The following is a 21,820-nucleotide window of genomic DNA, read 5'->3' on the forward strand; positions in this document are numbered from 1 at the left end:
TATGCCTATTGCACTCAGAAAGTCACTCAACTATATTTTCCAGATTTTGGATTGCCAAATACCTATTTTACCCTCTAAATTATAAATATTTATCTTCTTTTTTAAAAAAAACTTTTTAATATTATGATTTTCTCTTTTAATTTATATTATGGATATAGAATAAATAAATATTATTTATAAATTAAAAAAATAGAAAGTATTTAAGCAAATATAATGCTGGAATAACAAAATAATGAGCATAGTAAAAAAATAATTAGAATAATATGTTAGTAATAATAATTTCAGTATTAACAACAAAAATTTAAAAATTTATTTGCACAATTCAGAATGAAAGAAAATAAATATTGTAAAATATATATTCCATGCACGTAATACAAAAATAATTATTTAAATGAAGGTATTTTTATAATATACATTATATATTCTTGAAAATTATGCTCAATTATATTATATATATTCCATGCACGACTTAACATAGCATATTTTACCATATACAAATAGTTCCTCTGCTTTCCGGTGATATAACTTTGTGTCGTCGGAAAGTTGGTAGAAATATAATAATATAATTGAGCATAATTTTCAAGAATATATAATGTATATTATAAAAATACCTTCATTTAAATAATTATTTTTATATTACGTGCATGAAATATCTATTTTACAGCCTTTATTTTTATTCATTCTGAATTGTGTAAATAAATTTTGAATTTTTGTTGTTAATACTAAAATTATTATTACTAACATATTATTCTAATTATTTTTTAAATATGCTCATTATTTTGTTATTTCAGCATTATATATGCTTAAATACTTTCTATTTTTTTAATTTATAATAAATATTTATTTATTTTATAGGTAAGTCCATAATATAAATTAAAAGAGAAAATCATAATATTAAAAAGTTTTTTTTAAAAAAAGAAGATAAATGTTTATAATTTAGAGGGTAAAATAGGTATTTGGCAATCCAAAATTTGGAAAATCTAGTTGAGTGACCTTCTGAGTGCAATAGGCATAGTTCAGTGACTTTGTTGTTACAAACGAAAGTAAAGTGACTTTAGGAGATAATTTGGGATAGTTGAGTGACCATTTGAGTAATGGACTCACTAATATTTATACTAACATAGCTTCCAAAGTTTTGACAGACAGTTAGACCTATCTATAACAGCATCCCGATAAAATAACACTTCATTATAAAAGCTAAGCTTTTTCCGGAACTAATTTTCATATTATGTTATAATATATGTACTATAACAACATTTCGTTATAATATTCAAAAATATTCGGAACAAACAAGGTTGTTATAGAAAGGTTTGAATATAGTAAGAAAAGAATAAAGTATTTGTTAATCAGAATGAACTTCCACAAAAAGAGTATATATGGTTGAATTCTTTAATATCTTAAGTTGAGGAATTAATTGAAAAAGGAAACAGATCTCATTGATGTAACCATTTCAACCAATTAGTCTATTAATCACGACACCCATCTCCTCCTTTAAATAGTTGCTCAACTTAGTTCATTCTCATCTCCATAAACACTTAGAATACTGAGTCAAAAGAATAATTAAAAACCATACACATTTTCTTCTTATTTTACAGTTTTGACAGGGCTATAATGGGTAATTCAAGTATTTTGAAGACTTCTTTGTTTCTACTGGCTTTGAAGTTTTTGGTTATGGTCAATGGGCAGCCTTTGGTTCCAGCACTCTTCATATTTGGAGATTCAGTCGTTGATGCAGGCAATAACAATTACCTTAAAACTATTGTTAAAGCAAATTTCCCTCCTTATGGAAGAGACTTCCCTAAACACACACCAACTGGGAGGTTTTGCAATGGAAAGCTCGCCTCGGATTTCACCGGTACTTATTTCTTCAGAATTTAAGTTATATATATTGACAGTATAATTTAACCTATTATAGCAGCTTAGTTACCATATTACAAGGTTAATAGTTTATTGTATATATATCATATATGTACCTTATAGTAAGTAGTTTGATTGTGTAAATAGTTTTTATATTATCCGTACACGTTAATTCATTTTTCTTTTTAGCACTATTAGTACTTAAAGTCACAAAATTATATTTACATTTAAAGGTGGTGTATATTATATTTACACTGCCCTGAATTTTCTAAAATTTTGCGGTCTCATAAGAAATGATCTAATGAATAATAGTCATCGCTTCTCCACAACCGTTCCTAACTTTTTGGCATTTTAGGCCATAATACAAGAATTCAGCACGATTTTCGATTTTCATGTGCTAATGTATACTCCATCTTCATGAATTCGGGGCTCCCCGATTAGAAATTGTGCTGAATTCCTGTTTTATGGGCGTAACAACTTAAATGGATTACAGAAATATAAACTAATGTTTATGCTTATGTGCAACAATGCAGCTGAGAATCTTGGTTTTACTTCATATCCACCAGCTTATCTTAGCAAGAAAGCCAAAGGAAAAAACCTTCTGATTGGAGCCAATTTTGCTTCAGGTTCATCTGGTTACTATGACACTACTGCTAGACTATATGTATGTAGTAATAATATATATTAATTTTTCTACAAATTCTCTTTCCAAAATCTTATGCAATTGAACTAAGAAAACCTGTTTTTTTTTTTTTTTTGCTTTTCAGGATGCAATTCCTTTGAGTAAACAACTTGAATTTTACAAAGAATACCAGAAGAAAGTGGTGGTAATTGCAGGGAAAGTAAATGCAACATCAATAATCAATGGTTCAATTCACTTAGTCAGTGCAGGAAGTAGTGATTTTGTTCAAAATTACTACATTAATCCTCTGCTTTACAAAGTTTACACTCCTGATCAGTTCTCAGACATCCTCATCAAATCCTACACCAAATTCATATTGGTACATCTTTTTTCTTGTACACTTTTTGGGCCTAATATGCGGGTTAATTTCGGTCACTCAACTATGTTTTAATTTTATTAAAGTCACTCAACTATTTTTTGTTACTTAAAAGTAACTAAACTTTCACATTGTCACTTAAAAGTCATTTTGGCTCAAACTCCTACCATAAATATGACATGGCATAAAATTTAATGAGAAAAATTCAAAAATAAATGCCACATAAGCTTAAATGAATCATACCTACTTTAGATCAATTTCTTCCTTAATGTAATTTGACCCATAACCCAAATGCTTTCAATAAAAGAAAATATTAAATTTCATATTAGTTTAAAATGATTATCCTATACTACAAAATTCTTGCCTTTTCTGCTACATAATGCTCATTTACAATTATTCTATCCTAAAAAAATTCTTATCTTGTTTGTATGTCCATCTGAGTCGTTTTATAACTCTACTGAAGTTAAAATACTACTGTATCCAACTCACATAAGATATTTATAATTTTATAGTGAAATTAAAATAGTATTGTATTCATCTTACATAACATATTAATGTATCATAAGCATACAAGAATAATAATAAGGCTAATAAGAGTCTATTTTCACAATGAACATGCAATTACAAACAACATATTGCAATTGTTTAGACAAAAGAAACATTGTATTTATACAATAAAAACCCCGCAAAAAACCACAAGACCTAATTTTATTAGAGGTGTGTGTTTTTCCCCCCTATTGAAACCCATTTGGGTTATGGGTCAAATCGCATTAAGGAAAAATGGATCTAAAGTGGGTATGATCCATTTAAATTTATGTGACATTTATTTTTGGATTTTTTTCATTAAATTTTATGTCATGTCATATTTATGGTAGGGATTTGAGCCAAAATGACTTTTAAGTGACAATATGAAATTTAGTAACTTTTAAGTGACAAAAAATAGTTGAGTGACTTTAGTGAAATTAAAACATAATTGAGTGACCATAATTGAAATTAACCCCCTAATATGCTTGTGATCAAGTCATTTTGTCACTTAACTGGACGGGGTCAATGGGCGATCAAGAAGGCCTATGGCCTAGGTTGGTGACCTCCATTGCACTTTGGATGGACGCCTGCCTAAGGTAGGCCCAAGTGGTCGAGCCTACGTCATATTTTGTGGCAATGGGGCCTGCGTTCGCGCGGCTAAAGAAAAAAGTTCTTTACAAGCGACTTCTTTTTTGTACTAATTATTGGTTTGAATTTAAATACTGAAACGAGTTTAACTTCTGTATACTGATAGTATAAAAGAATTTTTTAACATGGAATATAAGACAGGTTACATGCTACGACAAGTTTACTGAAATTTGATGTCTTGTTGCTCATAGGAATTGTATGGATTGGGAGCAAGGAAGATTGGAGTGACAACAGTGCCACCAATTGGATGTTTACCAGCATCCATTACAATATTTGGAAAAGACAATAACCAATGTGTCAAGAAGATGAACAAAGTATCAGTTTCATTCAACAACAAGCTCAATTCTACATCTATTAAGTTGCAAAAGAAGCTTTTTGGTCTCAATCTTGTTATCTTGGATATCTACCAACCTTTCCTTGACTTTGTCACCCATCCAGCTGATAATGGTAATACTTCAAAGTATTTTAAAAAATGGACCTTCTCCCCATTCTTGGATCTGATACAATTATGTTATTCCTTGTTATTTCCTCACACTTAAAAAATGTGAAAATAACATGGGCTAGCCAGTTTTCTGACTGGTAATCGAAAAATAGTCAGTATTTGTAAAGTCATTAAAAAATAGCCAATATTTTAGCTTACACGGAAAGTTCCAACATATTATGCTGGATTTTGGAGCTCTTGCATATAAACTTCCAGCATATTATATTGGAACTCCAACATATTATGAAATTCCAGCACATTATGCTGGAATCTCATATGTAAAAAATTCGAACCCCAGCATATTATGCTGGATTTTTTCCGAATTTTTAAGGGTGTTTTTGTTCGGATTTTATCTTTATATGAAAAAATAGATAAATTTCGATTACTTAGGAAAATATGGGTATTTTTCAATTATCAGTTTTAAATTAAGTTATTTCTGATTTTTTCCCTTTGAAAATTTGAGACATGTACAATCATTTACCATGTATAACACATCGTGCTCAACAATTTTTTCCGATTCGTTTATTTAAGTGTTGTACATTAGGCACCGAACTACATCTCCTTCCTCGGTAAGTTACAGGTAACTTTTTTTTTTTTTTTGTGTGTATATAAAACATGTTGAATCCTCTAGACATAAGAGAAGCCTCACATCCGCAAATGTGGCTCAAAAATTGCTTTAGGTGGCATGTTTGAACCCCAATTCATGCATTTTCTTGAATCCCCTTATTAAAATTACTGACTCGGTCACTCTCGTACATGATATAATAAGTTGTTCAAATGTTATTTCTCCAGGATTTTTTGAAGCAAGAAAGGCTTGTTGTGGCACGGGATTGTTAGAGACATCCATATTGTGCAATGCCAAGTCTCCAGGAACATGTGCAAACGCATCAGAGTATGTATTTTGGGATGGTTTTCATCCAACTGAAGCTGCAAATAAAGTCTTAGCTAATGACTTGCTAATCAGTGGCATATCCCTCATCTCCTGATCTTTCTTTCTTCATCCTCTCACAGTATAATATCATCATTTGTTTCGCAGAGTTTGTTTTAAAAATTTAATATTGTTGGTTGGTCTCACATTATGTTGTAATAAATTATTGTTTTCCGTTTCCCTTTATTGTTTTTGTTTTTTGTTACAGAGTTTAAACTTGTAAAAGTCTTTATATTGATGCAATTTTACATATACTACTATTTGAGGGAAAATACAATTACGTGAGTTCAATTGTTTTGGCAAAATCTCAGGTATGGAATGATCCTGCAAATAAAGCAAAAACGATCCCATAGATTCATCATAGGCATATAGAAATTATGTACCTTATTAACTCACCAAATGGTGATTTAGTTCGTCCTTCCGAATATTTTTTATATGAAATCTGTATTGCTGGAAAGGTTCTCCCTGTCCTGAGGAGCTTCCAGTATTTTACCGAACAAATTGAGTTACAGTCTGCCCAGCTGCAAAAAAAAAGAACAATTAAAATGAAGTTAATTATCGAGTAGTTTTCCACATTTTGACAATGTTGTGAAACAACTGAAGATCAATTCGTATATCTATTCGCGTAAAAAGATGGAAACAGACTAGCAGCTATTCACAAAAATTTGCAGTACAATTTAGGGAAAATAGTCAAATTTTCCATTTCCCGTTAAACTTTTGATCTAATATACCCCATCATTAAAATAACGGAAAAAAGCCTAAAAATTCCACTCAACTTAAAGAAATGGCATATCTATGCCATCTGTTAAAATGTCGTTATTTCCATGCCACTACCGTTATACTTTTGGCCTATTATTGCTACACAGTTCCACTTTTCGTTTTTAAATAATTAGAATTAATTTTTCGACCCCACATTTTTACGTGTCTTTATATTATTAGTTCTTCTATATATACCTAACCCTACATTTCTTTTAACCCTAGTTATGTTTAATTACCCATACCCAACCCGATAAAACAACCCTCTTTTAACCCAAATCTAAACCCTAGCTCGATGAACACCTTCCCCAAATTAGCAACCCTCTACAAAATCTAAAATTCAGTTTCTCCATTATTATTCTGAAATTCTTAATAGGGTTTAGGTCTATTGTTCAATTACGATTCATCTTCATAGTACCTTTTTCGTGTTACCTCTTCAAAATGTCTGTTGGGTCGAGCAACTCAATTGACTCAATCAGGAAGTGTCATTGTGGATTTGTAGCGCATAATTTTACGGCGACGACTTCTATGAATTGTGGAAGATGTTTTTACAAGTGTCCATTGCCTAAAGTAAGTATTACATAATGCATTCTATTTTTGTATGGTGTAATGTTTTATTGGAACATAATCAGTGATTTTATTGTGCAATTATTTGGCAGAAACAAGGCATTGGATATTGGGAATGGGACGATGTTGAATTTTCCCGCGAGCTGTAATCACCATTAGCAGTCAAAGGAGAAAATTGGAAGCTTTTGAAATAGAAAGAAATAGGTTGATGAAGAAGATAACTGATTTTGAAGCTTCTGCTGTTATTAATGCTGAAACGATAACATAGTTGAGGGAAAGATTGGATGCACTTGAAGCGTCTGCTGTTGAGGATAACTCGAAGATTGTGGAGTTGAGAGAAAAAGTATCCCGGTAGTTGATTTTGTTGTTTGCTTGCCTTATTGTGTTCATGGTAGCATGAGCTGTGAAATGATCCATGTAATGATCATTGCTTAGAATTCTATAGTTTAGTCTTTTGTTAGGTATATTTTTGTGCTATGTAATTTTGACTTCATGTAATAGTTCATGTTTTGAATTTGTCTCCGGTCTTTGTTAGTAATAGTCCATGTTATGAGCATTGCTTTGTTAATAATAGTCCGTTTTGAACTTGTCTCCAGTAACTGAACAATATGAACACATATCAATCCAATATGAACATATAACCAAACTGATCTTAACTGATCATAACTAAACCAAACTGATTATACGAACTCCCATATAAACCAAACTGATCTTAATTGATCATAGCTAAACCAAACTGATCATACAGAAGTAGAAGCTAAACCAAACTGATCTTAATTGATCATAGCTAAACCAAACTGATCATACAGAAGTAGAAGCTAAACCAAACTGATCTTAATTGATCATAACTAAACCAAATTGATCATACAGAAGTACAAGCTAAACCAAACAGATCTTAAGCGAATGGGAGCGCAACATGGAGATAGTGCGGAGCTATCTCATCAGGGCCCAAGAGCGGGCAAAAAGGTTCACCGAACAAAAGCGTTGCTTTTCCCAACATCAACCAGGGGACAAAGTAATGCTACGCATCCCAAAGCAGTACTTGTTTGCAGAAAGGACCCATGACCCTCGCCTGCAACAAAAATACATCGGGCCCCTGTCCATTGAAAAACGCATTGGGGAGTCCACATACCAGGTAAAAACTCCATCCTGGTGGAAGATCCATCCAGTCTTCCATGTCAGCCGCATGAAATCATTGCTTCGCTACAACAGCAAGCTCAAACAACAGAGGGGCGCAGACCTCCCATCCAACAACCATCAGAAACAGAATCATCATCATCATCATCATCATCATAAGGCTCCGAGGACGGCGCCAACTCAGGTGGGGGAGAATGTCATGGGCTGCTTTCCAGACATGCCCCATGACCCCTTGGCCGCGCCCCATGGCGGCCTAGCAAGCCTCACAATGCCTAGCGCCATGGTCGGCCCCGTGGTCTTGGCTGCGCCAAGTGACAAGCGCGCATGTGCCTCTGTCGCCCCACCGATGCCTCTCGCCAGCGCCCAAGGGCTGGTCATTGACAACAGCGCCGCGCGCCCTGACAATGCCGCGCGCGCAGATCCTGATGCCTCGCCAGCGCCCAGCTGCAGGCCCATTCCAACAGCGCCTCGCGCACAGACCCTGATGCCAAGCACCAGTGCCCAGCCTCAGGCCAGCACATCAAGTGTCGCGCGCGCCCACAGCAACGCGCGCGCAGACCCTGACCCGCAAGACAAAGATGCTGCCATCGGACTTAGTTTTTCCTTGTAATAATCTAAGTCCTTTTCATTGTAATCATAGGCTAGTTTACATCATTTTCATTTCAGTGTGCTTCTACAGCTTTATTAGGACTAGTCTTGTAATGTTGGTTTATTTTTTTAAGCATTATTAAGGGGGACCAAACAATCAAAACTTTCTAGCAAGCAAACAATTCTCTGTACTGGTGTCTCTCCCCCTCGACACCGCATTTCCTTTCTGTAATAGCTTTCATTAATGCAATCAAGCTTTCTTTCATTCTCAATTCTCATTCCTGTTCTCTCAATTTCTCTTGACATTGGTTTTCCCGTACGGCACTGACAATCTAGTCTAGCGTACGGAGGGGACCTCAGTTGGCGGACAGCAACTGCACTGACATCAGTTGCTTAGCCTTACGTCGCCCTTCCAAGGAATCTCAGGAAGGCGCCGCGTAACAGTTGGTATAAATTGTTCATACAGAAATAGAAGCTAAACCAAACTGATGTCTTACATCAACCGTATTCAAAATACATAATACTAACCCACAGTAGCTTAATTGAACATTACAACAGTCTAGCTGCATAATTGAACATTACAAAAAGAGTAGCTTTCAACAGTCTAGCTGCATAATTGAACATTACAAAAACTTAACCAACAGTAGCTTATGTTCTTGTGTTGCAACAACAGTAGCTTCAATCATTTGTTGGTTCTCCCTGGCCCTTTATTGCCTTCATCTTGAACTTCTTTTTTCTAACTTTTGCTTGAAGCTGACTTGAAGTAATTGCTGATTTTCCATTCCAAGTAGCCTTTGTTGGTGAATAAGGCAGGTTTGTTGGTGTTGTTGCGTCTGTTTTATCTCCAATAAATCGAATCCTTCTTGTACTAGTTGGATTCATGTGTACCTTCCTCATGGCTAGTCTTGTGTCAGTCTTAGATATAACCATCGGCCTAATTGTTGGGTCTTCATCATCTTTAATATCAGGTCCATAATTGCTGTACTCTTGTGTTCCAGCTTGAGTGTTAAAGACTGATTGTTGTGTTCCCACTTTAGTTTCAAAGAATGCTTCACTAAATATTAAACTTTATCCAAGCTCTTGTGTTTCATCTTCTGAAGATATCAATGGGGGGGGGGGTATTGTCCAAGTCTTTTCTCTTTTTTGAACAAAGTCCAGTACCACTACTCTGCCAACAAAAGACAATAATCAGTACATAATCTGCAAAATTTGTTAGTACTTCATAAATAACAAGAAATAGTACTATATAAATCTTTACCGTGTAAAATCCTCTTGCATTATGATTTTCATCACCACACTTACTGCATGTCATTATAATCTCCTTCCTTGAACTGCTCCACTCACCTTTCCTCTTCAAAGCTTCATCAACAACCCTATTCCTCTTTACTTTGGGTCTTCCAACCATCTTGACAATTTCAAGTGGCTTCATAGCATGACTAGGCAGAAGTTTCCAAAATTGCACCCCTCTAACAGGCTGAATTTTGTACTTGTATGTTAGAAAATAAGCCTCCTTACTATACCACCAGTGTATTTGCATCACTGGTTCAATCTTCTCATACATCAATGCCTTAAAGGCATGGGGACAAGGTATCCTAGATAAATCCCACAACCTACAGGTACATCTCTTCTTTTCAAGATTCACAGTATGTTTGTCTTTACCTTATGTAATTTTAAACCCATAGTCTCCATTAAAATTCAAAGTGCAAACATGTGATATTGCCCTATATTCATTGTATAGTTTCATACATGGTGGACTAAATTTTGCATTCCAGCTCATAGCTTTGCCTTCATAATCTGCAAGCCTTTCCGTTACCTTGATCCTTATTGCCTCCAACATCTTGATAATTGGCATATGTCTAGCATCTAGAATCCATGCATTAAAGGACTCAGTAAAGTTGTTATCCACAATTAAATTTTTACACTGTGTATCAAAGTAGGCTCTACACCATACTTTTGATGGATAGTTGATCAAGTCCCTTATAACATCCTTTGACATCCCCTCAAGATTCAACAATTGATCTTTAAAATCTTCTTCATAAGTACTCCAAGCACACCACTATATCAACTTCCTTATTTCCCCACTCCTCTAATTTTTTAACCAGTTGGCTTCAATATGTCTAGCACAGTACCTGTGATGAGCATCAGGTAATAAACTCATTAGTCTTTTTATCCCTTGAGATAGAACATCTAAAAGGGCATCCAGCGTCAAAAACATATCTAGCCATAGTAGGATCTGTTTTTTCAGTCTTCAAGCCATACCCATTAGCAATTGCATAATAGTTCACCCTTCTAGCTTTCACAATATCCTTAAATGTCATACCTTTATTCAACTCCTTAAAATTCTCCAACCTATCACTTACTACCATCCTCCTTTGTTTGCTAATAACCTCAAGTCCTTCAGAATCATATTCAACATCAGATGGAGCATCAACATCAAAATCATAACTCCCAATAACATGTTTATTTTCAGATACTGCTTCAATATCTACATGACATGTTTCAGTATGGTGCAGAATACTTTGAGTATGAACAGTCAAATCGAACTCATCTACAGTAAACAAGTTTATAATTTTGAACTTCAAACATATAAGACACTGTAATGCCCTGATACCATCATCTCCATTAATTATATAGAACCTATCCGACGGCCCATCAACTAAAAGTTGTTTCACTTCAGTAAACCCTAACTCTTTTGTGAACTCTTCACATAAATCTTTATAAGACAATAAATCCGGGTCAAACCTATTCCACATATGGACCAGCTTCTTACTATACAATAAATTTCACTGTGTCAGTCATGCTTCAATAAAGTTCACATGCAAAAAGAAAACAAAATAGAAAATTGAGCGACTAAATCAGCATTACACACCAGCAATTAAAAAATACAACAAACAAAACCCTAGAAAGACAATTATTTAAAGGACCGGAATAGAAAAGAACAAAAATATAAAAGGATGGAACTTTAGAATAAACAATGATTTACACTATATTTACGAAAGACAAAAACAAGTAACCCCACATGCGCAGCCATCCCCACATGAACAGAATCTACACCCGCCATATTAAACCCCACCCGCCAAATTAAATAAGTTTTTCCATCTTTAAATATGCTACTAACCTTGATAAATTACATCAATCTTCCAACAAAATTAAATTTTAAAGCCACCGTTGACAATAGCCTGCCTTCCGTTCGAAACCCTAATAAAACTAAAGAGGGATTTTGAGAAAGGGGATTTGTTTGAAGAAAGAGATGACTGAAGTGAAGGAATTAGGGGTTGGGTTAAAAGATAGTTTGTTTTATCGGGTTGGGCATGGTTAATTAAACATAACCAGGATTAAAAGAAATGTAGGGTCGGATAAAGAAGAACCAGTAATATAAAGACACGTGAAAATGTGGGGTCGAAAAATTAATCCTAATTATTTAAAAACAAAAAAGTGGAATCGTTTGACAATAAGTGACATAAATAGACCAAAAGTATAACAGTAGTGGCATGGAAATAGCGACCTTTTAGCGGATGGCATAGATAGGCCATTTCTGTAAGTTGAGTGGCACTTTTAGGCCTTTTCCATTAAAATAAAGGCTCATTTTTGCCCTTCACCCTAAATGGAACTTCAATTTAAAGGTAATAAACCATAATTAAAAGTTAAGTAATTAATAATAGTGAGGGCAAAGTCGAAAAAATAAAACTAACAAGATCTCTTCCTACCAAATAAGGTGTTACACAAAATATATCTTTTTTTGTTGCCATAAAGTAGATCTAGTGTTTTAAAAGGCTTTCTTTGGACTCGCCTCGAGGTTCGCCCCAGGGGCAGGGCACTGTTAAAGCGCTTTGATGCTTATGTATGGGGCTAAGTTTTGTGAGGCTTACGCACCGAAACACCCGATAATGTGCCTTAAAACGCCTAACGCCCGGGCTCGTCCAATAGTTCCCGTAAAAATCATATGTCGAATTCACTAATTAACACTGTTAACCCCAAAATTCCTTTAACAAATGAATGATTTTAAAATTCTATTAATCTATAGGAATATAAAGATTGAGAAAAACTCAAATAACAAACCATAGTATTGCATATTTACTAATTAAGTATATTGTGAGGGTAAAAATCATTTGAACATTTTTTCTATAAAATAAATAGCCAAAATTTATATATTTACTTGCCAAATGTTTATGCCTTAGTTTTATGTCTCTCAAAATTATCAGACTTTTATTATTTTGCTATTTAAAACCAATTTAGTATTTACTCGCGAAGGAGTAATATTTTAAATTATAATACTGATAAAATTTATTGAGTATTTGCTTTTAGGGAGGTAATGTGTAGTATGATAATATTTTTTTTAAGAAGTTGGGATTTTAATTGTTTGAAAGTTAAGACAGTATAGTTGATTTATATTTCATAGTAACTTTAATACTATTAAAATTACATTGTTTATACTCGTAAAAATATGCTATATTGTTTTCTTACTTTTTCTTTAATCCTTATTAATTTTCTTAATCTTTTAATGTATTTTCTATATTTTTTGTGTTATATGTTATTTTGTTAATTTATAAATTAATTTTTTTTAACCTTTGCCTTTAAATACACTGTAAACCTATTATATAATTCATCTACTGTAATTTATCTGGATATTGTTCCAAATCGAAAAACCTAGAAGTTGAGGTACACTACATTCATTTTACCCGAAGAAACTATGCTAGCGTTTGACCATAGATTCCAAATTTGTTTTGAAAAATCTGATTTGAATGAAATTTGGTTTGAAGATGAAAATGTGTTTGGACATACGTTTTTAAAACATATTTTCCAACTTTATTTTGAAAAAACATGTATATAATTTTCAAGTTTTGGGATTTTGGCCCAAAATAAGCAATTGGGGTTATTTTGGAATTTGGAATTTAAGATTTGGGATTTTGTCAAAATATGAGCAAAATTTATGACCAAACATGAGTTTTAAAAATAAATCCCAAATTTATTTTGGGAAAAATCGTGGCCAAAAGAATTGAAAAACCGGAGGTGTATTTTGAAATTTCAGGGTGGTGGGAGGAAGATGGACTACAGTCTAGCAGCACTGAAACTACTGTGCTCACAACTGAAAGATGCCAAAGAAACCGTCACCCAAAAATCCAACGCTGCTTTCACTCTCGAAGGCATTCTCTTTCAACGCGCATGGCTCCAGGTTCTCATAACTCCTCCTTCTTCCTCCCCTTTTCCCCCCTTTTTTTCCGTTTAATAATCCTCCATTTGCTTTGTTTTTCCATTTTTAATCGCAGGGTATTCTGGTTTCAACACCTACAGCAGATCCCTCCGGCCGATTCCTACTGGATGATGGCACTGGGGTCATTGAACTCCTACTCACTGGCGACTTCCTCAATCTTTCTATGGAAATAGGTCAGTCATTTTGTTTACGAAAATTATACTTATCTCCCTTGGTGTTTTAAATATTACACAAACTTCCCACAATGATAATACAACTAATAATTATGCCTCAGTCCCAAGTAAGTCGGGTGGACTATAGGAATCTCCAGTGCAAAATGACATTGCATAGCCCCTCTTAAAATAATAGCCGATTTTTTTTATATTTTTTGTAGATATATATATTTCTGTTTGTTATATACAAGAAATATATAAATTTTATACACTTTTGCGGTTACCGGATGTAAATAGTTCCGGTCGCGGGCTAAACGTGATATTTGGCCAACCTTCAATGTCCATGTTGCTCCATTTAGATTTTAGACCCGTCTCTTTTTTTTCTTTTGTTGTGTATACTATTAATTTTATTTTCTTCATTTTTTGTAGAAAAGCTATTGGTTAATCTATTTAATCTTTTCATCTGGCCCAATAATTTCCTGCTCTATTTTTCAGCTTGAGTTTCACTATCATTTTGCAGTTATTTTTGTAAATGTGGAGAAGTTATTTGAGAAAAGTTGAATGGGTGGATGACAAGATTAGATTTTTGTTCTCTCTTTTTTTTGGGGGGTGTGGGGGGTTGTAATTGTGGTGTCCGACCTAGCTGATGTGCTCCTGAACTGTTCCACTCCTCCCACCAGCACAGATATGCCGTAATTATGCTCGCCAAGGCTTAGGCAGATGGGAAGAAATCACTTTTGATGACAAGATTAGGTTCTTAATCTAATAAAATAAAGTTAATGCACAAAGGGCTACTTATTTCACTTATAAAATAAAGATTAAAATGAAGTTCCATGTAATATTTGAATCATGGGAACTCTATGATACTGGCTGAAAGCTTAAGGGAGTATGTGTCATCATCCCTTGTTATTACTCTTCCTGTTATTATATATTTTTCGTAGCTGTGGTGTCCGGGTCAGCTTACGCACACCTCGACTAATTCCATGGGATACCTGCCACACCGGCAACAGGTATCAGGTAACTCTGTTTACCAAGGCTTGAACTGATGGGAAGAAGTCACTTGGTATTTTTTTTCTCCCTTGGAATTTGAACTTGAGACCCTAATAAAAAAAAAAGGAATTTGAACTTGAGACCTTGTGGTTCTCAACGCATCTCATTGATCACTAAGCCACACCCTTGGGTGTGTTATTACTCTTCCTATTATTTTTATAGCTTTTTACTGTTGTTTAAAATCCGTACTTCTGCTTGCCTTCTTCTTGAACAGGAAAGTATATTATGGTTGTTGGAGGGTATTTTGTCCGGAAAGGAGGCCTTCCGTTTATCAAGGTAAGATAAACCTTTCCCTTCAAGTAAATGACTACTTCATTCATGTTAATTTAGGATTTTTCTTGTGTTCACTTGCTTTAGTGTGGTGGAACATTTTGTTCCAGCTTATTGAAGGTATTGTTTCTTTGACTGCATCAAATTGATCAAACCCGTAAAACTACTAATTGCATTGTTGTTTTTGAGGGTTTGATTGCCCAACTACCAATAAAATCTTTTCCCTCTCTTCTAAATCCATCTCCATTTTACTGTGAAAGGAAGTTATGCATTGGGTTTAATGCTCCTGAGTCCTTAATCCTGATGTCTAATGCTGAACATTTTATTAGTTTACTACTACAATATCAAGATTTACTCGTGCTCTAAACCTTAGCAGTTAAGGCTGCTTGCTTAGCATGGGTAGGAATCTATAAAAGTAATGGTTGAGAAGAGTAGGTACTGATGAGAAAGAGTTACAGTTGAAGAAGATGTAGCTTTTGTCACCATTATGCTTCTTTAACGTTTGAACCAATCTCACGTAGTGGAATGCTGATCTTCAACCATATCAGCAGCCTTCTGCAGTCATTAGTCAAATCACAATCGCATACAAACTAAGCTTTTGTAATTGATCTATCAAATCTTGACCTTCCATTAACTGCAAATAGTATCTTAGTCTTTGAATCATATTTCATTTTTATGCCTGAACTCAAGCTCTACAAGAAGGAAGTTGAAACAACTTAATGTATTGCACTTGTAAAATTTCCATCTTCCTAGGCTTTTTGTCTGAGTTGTTTAAGCTATTCAGGATCAAAACAAAAGGACCTGTATTGTGTTTCTCCCTTGCATAATTCAGCATAGTATGATATATCTTCCAGCTTAGCATATTCATCATTGGGATACTCTACGTTTTTGTACTGGAGGACCTCTGGAGTTATTCCCCTGATAGGACTGAGGGACTTTGGTAAGTAGCCTCAGGAACTTCCATTTCAAGAGTCCAAAAGCTATGTGGCTCCAGTCCCATCAAGCATGCAATTTTTCATGCATAGGCCAAGCAAAAATCCTCCAAATTTAAATGCTGTAACCTGAATGTTAAAAGTTACCGCTGTTCAGGAATAAAGCACGGATTATTTTTTAGCTAGTAGCATCCCAAGCAGTTTATTATTTCTTAATCCAAAGTTACTGAAAATAATAGCGGACAACCTAAAGGTGGTCAAAAAATGCACGTTAAATATTTTTTCTTCCATCTTAAATCTTGTTTGTTCAGCTTAGATTTGTTTGATTGAAAACTCTGAGACAGATAGCAAAGTAATGGTGACAAGTTGTGCAATTAATCATGCCTGCACTTCTCTTCATTCCATCCAGATTAAAATTATGGTGCAGTAAAATAAAATGCTTGTGAATTTCCAAAAAGAAAAAAGGGAAACTAAAATCAAATGCTTGTGTTTCGGATAAATGCAAACCTCCTTAGAAGATGTAAGAAAGTTTACCTGAGCCACCAGGGGAGAAATATCTAGCATGTTTTTGGAGCCAGGATTATCATAAGAAGGAACAAGGTCAGTCTTAGCATATCACCTATGTCCTCTGAGGTATGCTTCTTCTACTTAAACTATTCCTCTTCAGTGCAGTCCACGAAAAGCCTTCCTTCCTGGTGGTTGTCTGAATGTGTCGAGTTCAAAAAGGCAAACTCCCCTTAGTTGAGGTAAAAAGGTGAAGCTTTCCCTTGAAAGTCCCTTTTCACCGGTTCATCTCAATTAAGAACTTTATCGTATTAACTTGTCTTGGTGTGCTTAAACATTTTGGTTTGAGTTTCGAGGGTATTGTGTCAATGCTAGTATCAAATGTATCAAACTCATAGAACTATTAATTATTTTTGGTGCTTTCTATAGCCAAAATACCTTAAAATATTCGTACCCTTTTGATGTACCAGTGTTATGGTTGTACATGTTGGTTTGAGCCTATTAAGGGCATCGTACTGCTGGCTGCATCAAACTGATCAAACTCTCGGAAGTATTTTTGTGTTTCTGCTTTTCGGTCTTCCAATTGCCAAATTAACATAAAAACTTATACTCATCTTTTTGAAATTTCTGATTCTATTTGTCTAGATTAGTGATTGATTTTATCTCAAGCTTACTGTGGAAGGAAGTTCTGAATTCGGTATAATTCTGTTGATATCTCTATTGGCGTATTATTTGCCAAGTTTAGGAGAACAAGTTTTATTCCCACTCATTGCCACAGATTGTTATGTCTGGTTGTATAGCATTGATATGAACATAATCACATATAAAAGCAAACATTGGGGAAAATGGTTAAAAACCGATGAAGTAATAACTATGGTGATTTTGAAAGAGAGAAGAGGTACTCTGAGCTCATTGATCGTAGGTCTTCTGGCAGTATAGATCAATTTTAGAAGCATTATTTTGCATTAGACATGGGCTGAACTTGCACCTGGGTGTGAAACACTAGTCGTCTTTGTTAGAATTGATAGAAAAGGAGTCGAGCCGTTTTCAGACCATTTTAACTCATCCTGTTCTGGCCTGTCAATATTTCACCCCGTGTGTAAAACGCTTGAAGAAGCATTAGTTCTGCAATCTGATGGGAGGCCATTTTTTCTGTAGACATTCCTATTAAGGTAGAATATTAGCAGTGTACAAACTAGATCACCAAATAAACCTATTAGACAACAAGTAAGACTGCTCACTCAGCATATTAGAAGTTTGTACAGCAATGAAAATATACTAAAGCTGGGGAGTGAGGTGATATAGTGGGAGATTGTACACCTTCTGGCTCCTTGACCTTATCGGAATGTAGTATTTCCTCACCTTTCCGCACCAAGAAAGAGCAGACAAATGATCGACCTACCATTGAAAAATTATCAGCTGAGCTTGGTGCTTTCTTGCTGATTTTACAAATATTGAAACATCTGAAAACCGACTGTTTTTAGAGGATCATCACTTGTAATCAATCTGAAAAACAAGTCTATTTGGTTAAATCAATGTGTATTGCTAAAATCTATTGCTGTATTAAGGTTAACATGTCTCTTGATTCAGTTGAACCTTTTTATAAGATATTTCTAAGCATTTTCTTCAATTCAGGTCCACAAAATTGTTGACCTTTCTCATTTTCCTGATCGAGAAGCAATGTGGTACCTAGAAGTTGTTGAGGTATACAAACTCTTCTACCAACTACCTCCATTTGAAGACTAATTGAAGAGTGAAAAGGCAGCAGGAAAAGAAGAACTGAGGTAGCTGTAAGGTGATATATGAGCTTGTATGACACTACCAAATGGAGTTCTTGTCTGTCAAAATTTTGTTATACTAATCTGGATTTTTTATCCCTCGTATTAATTTTTTCCCAACCAAACATGAGATAAAATCTTGGGATTAATTATTCCTTGTCTCTTGTACCAAACGAGCCCTAAGGTTACGGAATTTTGCATTTGGTGTTGTTTCGCGTTCATTGAAGTAAGTGAAAATTAGGGAGACCAATTTCCAATAGGGTTAGAGAAACACTACATTCAACTTGCCTAAACTTTACAAAGTGATTCGAGCACCACCATTATCAAAAAAGAAAAAGGAAAAACGGGAAATACACAATTCATAGAAATCTATCTAGTGATATGGGCAACAAAAGATTCCATTTCCTTGTGAGCTACCCCACCATCCATCACCGACAATTTCACAGCTTCCTTCAACTCTGTAGCTCTCTTTTTCATCTCCTCTCCCTCCGGCCACACTATTAAAGTTTTCACAACATTCTCAATTGTCTCCGCCGGCACCACTTCATTTCTCTTCTCCCACTCTCTCACCGAAATCCCAATTTTCAGTCCTTTAGTTATCAACACAGCATTCCTCGGCTGATCAGAATGCATTGGCCATGCCGCTATTGGCACTCCCATTGAAATACTTTCCATGCATGAATTCCACCCGCAATGACTCATAAATCCACCTGTCGCCACGTGTCCCAAAATGTCCAATTGTGGTGCCCAATCTCTTATAACAATTCCTCTTTCCGCTACCCTTTCTTCATACCCTTCAGGCAATTGATATTTCCGTACATCTCCAGAAAATATGTCTCCTTTATCTGCATCTCTTACTACCCATACGAATCTCTGCTCACTCTGTTCCAACCCTTTCGCCAGCTCTTTGATTTCATCTTCTGATAGCGAAGTTGTAGATCCGAATGAAACAAATATAACTGAGTTCTCAGGTTGTTTGTCGAGCCATTCCAGTGAATAATGGCGGTTTTTTTCAGTATCAGGTGTTGGAACTGGAATTTCTACAGGATTGAATGGACCAAGAGCCCAATGTTTAAAATCCTTAACATACGTTTTTTCAATAAGATTTAAATACATTTCTTCAACGACTCGAGATGTGCTGAAAATATTTCCAACACCAAAAACCTTCACTTGTAGTTGCTTCTTTGCAAATTCTTCCAATTCAGGAGAGTTGCAGCCTTCGAGAGAAGGAATTTGTTTGAGTACAACTTCAGCTACAGAAGGTACAGGTGGTCTAGCTGCATCCCAAATGTAAGAAAATATAAGAAAAGCAGAGACAGTGTGAAAACAGTAGCATTCAGTATTAGGAATTTTAGGAACATCCTGAACAACCCAGGAAGTGAGAAAATCGTGCATAACCACTACTTTTCTAGCCTTAGAAGACAGGGTATTTACGAGTTCTGCCACTGGTTCGCGTAGTTGGAGCGAAGAGTTAAAAGCAGGGACAAGTTGAGAAGGGAATTTGATGGAAGCATCAGGGTTAGGAGAAGGGACATCAAATGAAACTGAGAATTCGGAGAAATTCAGGTTTGGGGTGTTAAGTGGGTCCCAGCCACGGGCGCGTGACTGAGCCTGGCGGACGTGAGCGGCGGTGCTGACGTAGTAAACAGGGATGTTGTGGGCGGAGGAGAGGCGGCGGGCGAGCTCGAGGAATTGGTGGAGATGGCCTTGAGCTGGAAGAGGAACCATAACTACAATTACATCATGTTGAGTTGCATTAGCTGCATGGTTTGTGGTTGCCATTTTGTGGAAAGAAAACTGTGAATGGAAAGAGAGGAGGAAAAAATCAGAAATGTATGGGCACTTTTAGGTTGCTCAAGCTAAGTTATTTATGATGCAAACTCTTGGAGTTTTCTGCAGTGAAATGATGTGGTACTATTGCTAATTATTTTCTGGTCGTTGGGAATAAATTAGGAGTAATAAATTTGGCTGACAGGAGTAGAGTTTTCACATTTATAAAACGAGGTAGGTCCAGGACTAGTAATCAAGACTTGTCAACTTGTAACGTATCATGCTTGATATTGCTTTGGGAGATTTGCAAAAATAACTTGGCGGAATACAATAATAATAATATACATGTTCTAGTTCCAATATCATATTTGATGATTTGAACATATTTTTGTGAACATTGTTGATATAAAATATATATGGCATTTGATATTCTTTTATCATTGTTATTAATTATTTGATTAATTTAATAAGGTCCTTGAATAAATTTTGAGACTTGACATTGTGACACTGGATAAGAAAGGCGTCGAGAGAGGTGTTAGGGATATTTACGGGCCACAATGGTGGCCACAAAGGAGATTGGTGGTGGAATGCAGTTGTCCAAAGTAAAGTGGAAGCAAAGAAGGCGGCTTACCTGTGGTTAGTAGGGAGCAATGACGAGGAGGAGAAGAAAGAGAACAATCAAAGGTATAAGGTAGCTAGGAAGGAGGTGAAGATGGCAGTGACGGAGGCTAAGACGACAACTTTTGTTCGTCTGTATGAGGAACTAAGGAACAAAGGTGGGAAGAAGAAGTTATTCCGACTCGCTAAGGCGAGAGAGAGGACAACTCGGGACTTGGACCAAGTGAGGTGCATAAAAGATGATGACGTCAAAGTTTTGATGGGAGATGACCAGAATAAGAGGAGGTGGCAGACCTACTTTCATAAACTTTTAAGTGAAGAAGGGGATCGAGATATTATACTTGGGGAATTGAGGAATGCCGACAGTCACCATGAATTAAGTAATTGTAGGGACATTGAGATCGATGAAGTCATGAGGCAATGCGTAAGATGAGAAGGGGCAGAGCTACCGGGCCAGACGAAATTCCGGTTGAACTGTGGAGGTGTGTGGGTAGAGCAGGCTTGTAATGGCTTACTGCATTGTTTAGTGTTATATTCAAGACTAATAGGATGCCTGAAGAGTGTAGGTAGAGTACAATGGTCCCGTTATATAAGAACAAAGGTGATGTCCAGAGCTGTAACAACTATAGGGGCATCAAATTACTAAGTCATACCATGAAAGTTTGGGAGAGAGTGGTAGAAATGAGAGTGCGAAGGACGATGTCTATTTCAGACAACCAGTTCGGGTTCATGCCGGGGCGATCTACCACAGAAGCTATCCACCTTATTAGGAGGATTGTGGAACAGTACAGGGATAGGAAGAAGGATCTCCACATGATGTTTATTGATCTGGAGAAAGCGTACGATAGGGTTCCTAGGAAGGTCTTATGGAGCTGCTTAGAGGATAAAGGGGTCCCGGTTGACTATATTAGGGTGATTAAGGACATGTATGCTGGATCTAAGACTCGGGTTAGGACAGTAGAAGGCGACTCTGAACACTTTCCAGTTATTACGGGGTTGCACCAAGGGTCTGCGCTCAGCCCATTCCTATTTGCCCTGGTGATGGATGC

At 35.6% G+C, this 21,820-nt stretch overlaps 3 protein-coding genes and 1 non-coding gene across 6 annotated transcripts; 3 read left to right on the forward strand and 1 right to left on the reverse strand.

Moving 5' to 3' along the window:
* Nucleotides 1-1,521: 1,521 nt before the first annotated feature.
* On the forward strand, nucleotides 1,522-5,733 carry LOC104242710 (GDSL esterase/lipase At5g22810). The gene is made up of 5 exons (XM_009797786.2): nucleotides 1,522-1,855; nucleotides 2,391-2,521; nucleotides 2,625-2,858; nucleotides 4,220-4,475; nucleotides 5,302-5,733. The coding sequence occupies exons 1-5, from the start codon at nucleotides 1,612-1,614 to the stop codon at nucleotides 5,493-5,495; spliced, it is 1,059 nt and encodes a 352-aa protein (XP_009796088.1). The 5' UTR covers nucleotides 1,522-1,611; the 3' UTR covers nucleotides 5,496-5,733.
* On the forward strand, nucleotides 3,885-4,042 carry LOC138882514 (U1 spliceosomal RNA). The gene has a single exon (XR_011404110.1). It is a non-coding gene; the product is annotated as a U1 spliceosomal RNA (small nuclear RNA).
* Nucleotides 5,734-13,402: 7,669 nt separating the features above from the next.
* LOC104242712 (uncharacterized) lies at nucleotides 13,403-18,595 on the forward strand. 3 transcript variants are annotated; one of them, XM_009797788.2, is made up of 5 exons: nucleotides 13,403-13,658; nucleotides 13,753-13,870; nucleotides 15,114-15,175; nucleotides 16,774-16,847; nucleotides 18,241-18,595. In XM_009797788.2, the coding sequence occupies exons 1-4, from the start codon at nucleotides 13,530-13,532 to the stop codon at nucleotides 16,840-16,842; spliced, it is 378 nt and encodes a 125-aa protein (XP_009796090.1). In that variant the 5' UTR covers nucleotides 13,403-13,529; the 3' UTR covers nucleotides 16,843-16,847; nucleotides 18,241-18,595. The 3 variants fall into 3 exon arrangements, with proteins under 3 accessions (XP_009796090.1, XP_009796089.1, XP_009796091.1); XM_009797789.2 differs by having other exon boundaries at nucleotides 13,467-13,658; nucleotides 16,774-16,855; nucleotides 18,241-18,322; XM_009797787.2 differs by lacking the exon at nucleotides 16,774-16,847 and having other exon boundaries at nucleotides 13,430-13,658.
* Nucleotides 18,596-18,633: 38 nt separating this feature from the next.
* LOC104242713 (zeatin O-glucosyltransferase-like) lies at nucleotides 18,634-20,254 on the reverse strand. The gene has a single exon (XM_009797790.2). The coding sequence runs from the start codon at nucleotides 20,163-20,165 to the stop codon at nucleotides 18,753-18,755; it is 1,413 nt and encodes a 470-aa protein (XP_009796092.1). The 5' UTR covers nucleotides 20,166-20,254; the 3' UTR covers nucleotides 18,634-18,752.
* Nucleotides 20,255-21,820: the final 1,566 nt, after the last annotated feature.

This window comes from Nicotiana sylvestris, chromosome 11 (genome assembly GCF_000393655.2).
Source record: "Nicotiana sylvestris chromosome 11, ASM39365v2, whole genome shotgun sequence".
Taxonomy (NCBI): Eukaryota; Viridiplantae; Streptophyta; class Magnoliopsida; order Solanales; family Solanaceae; genus Nicotiana; species Nicotiana sylvestris.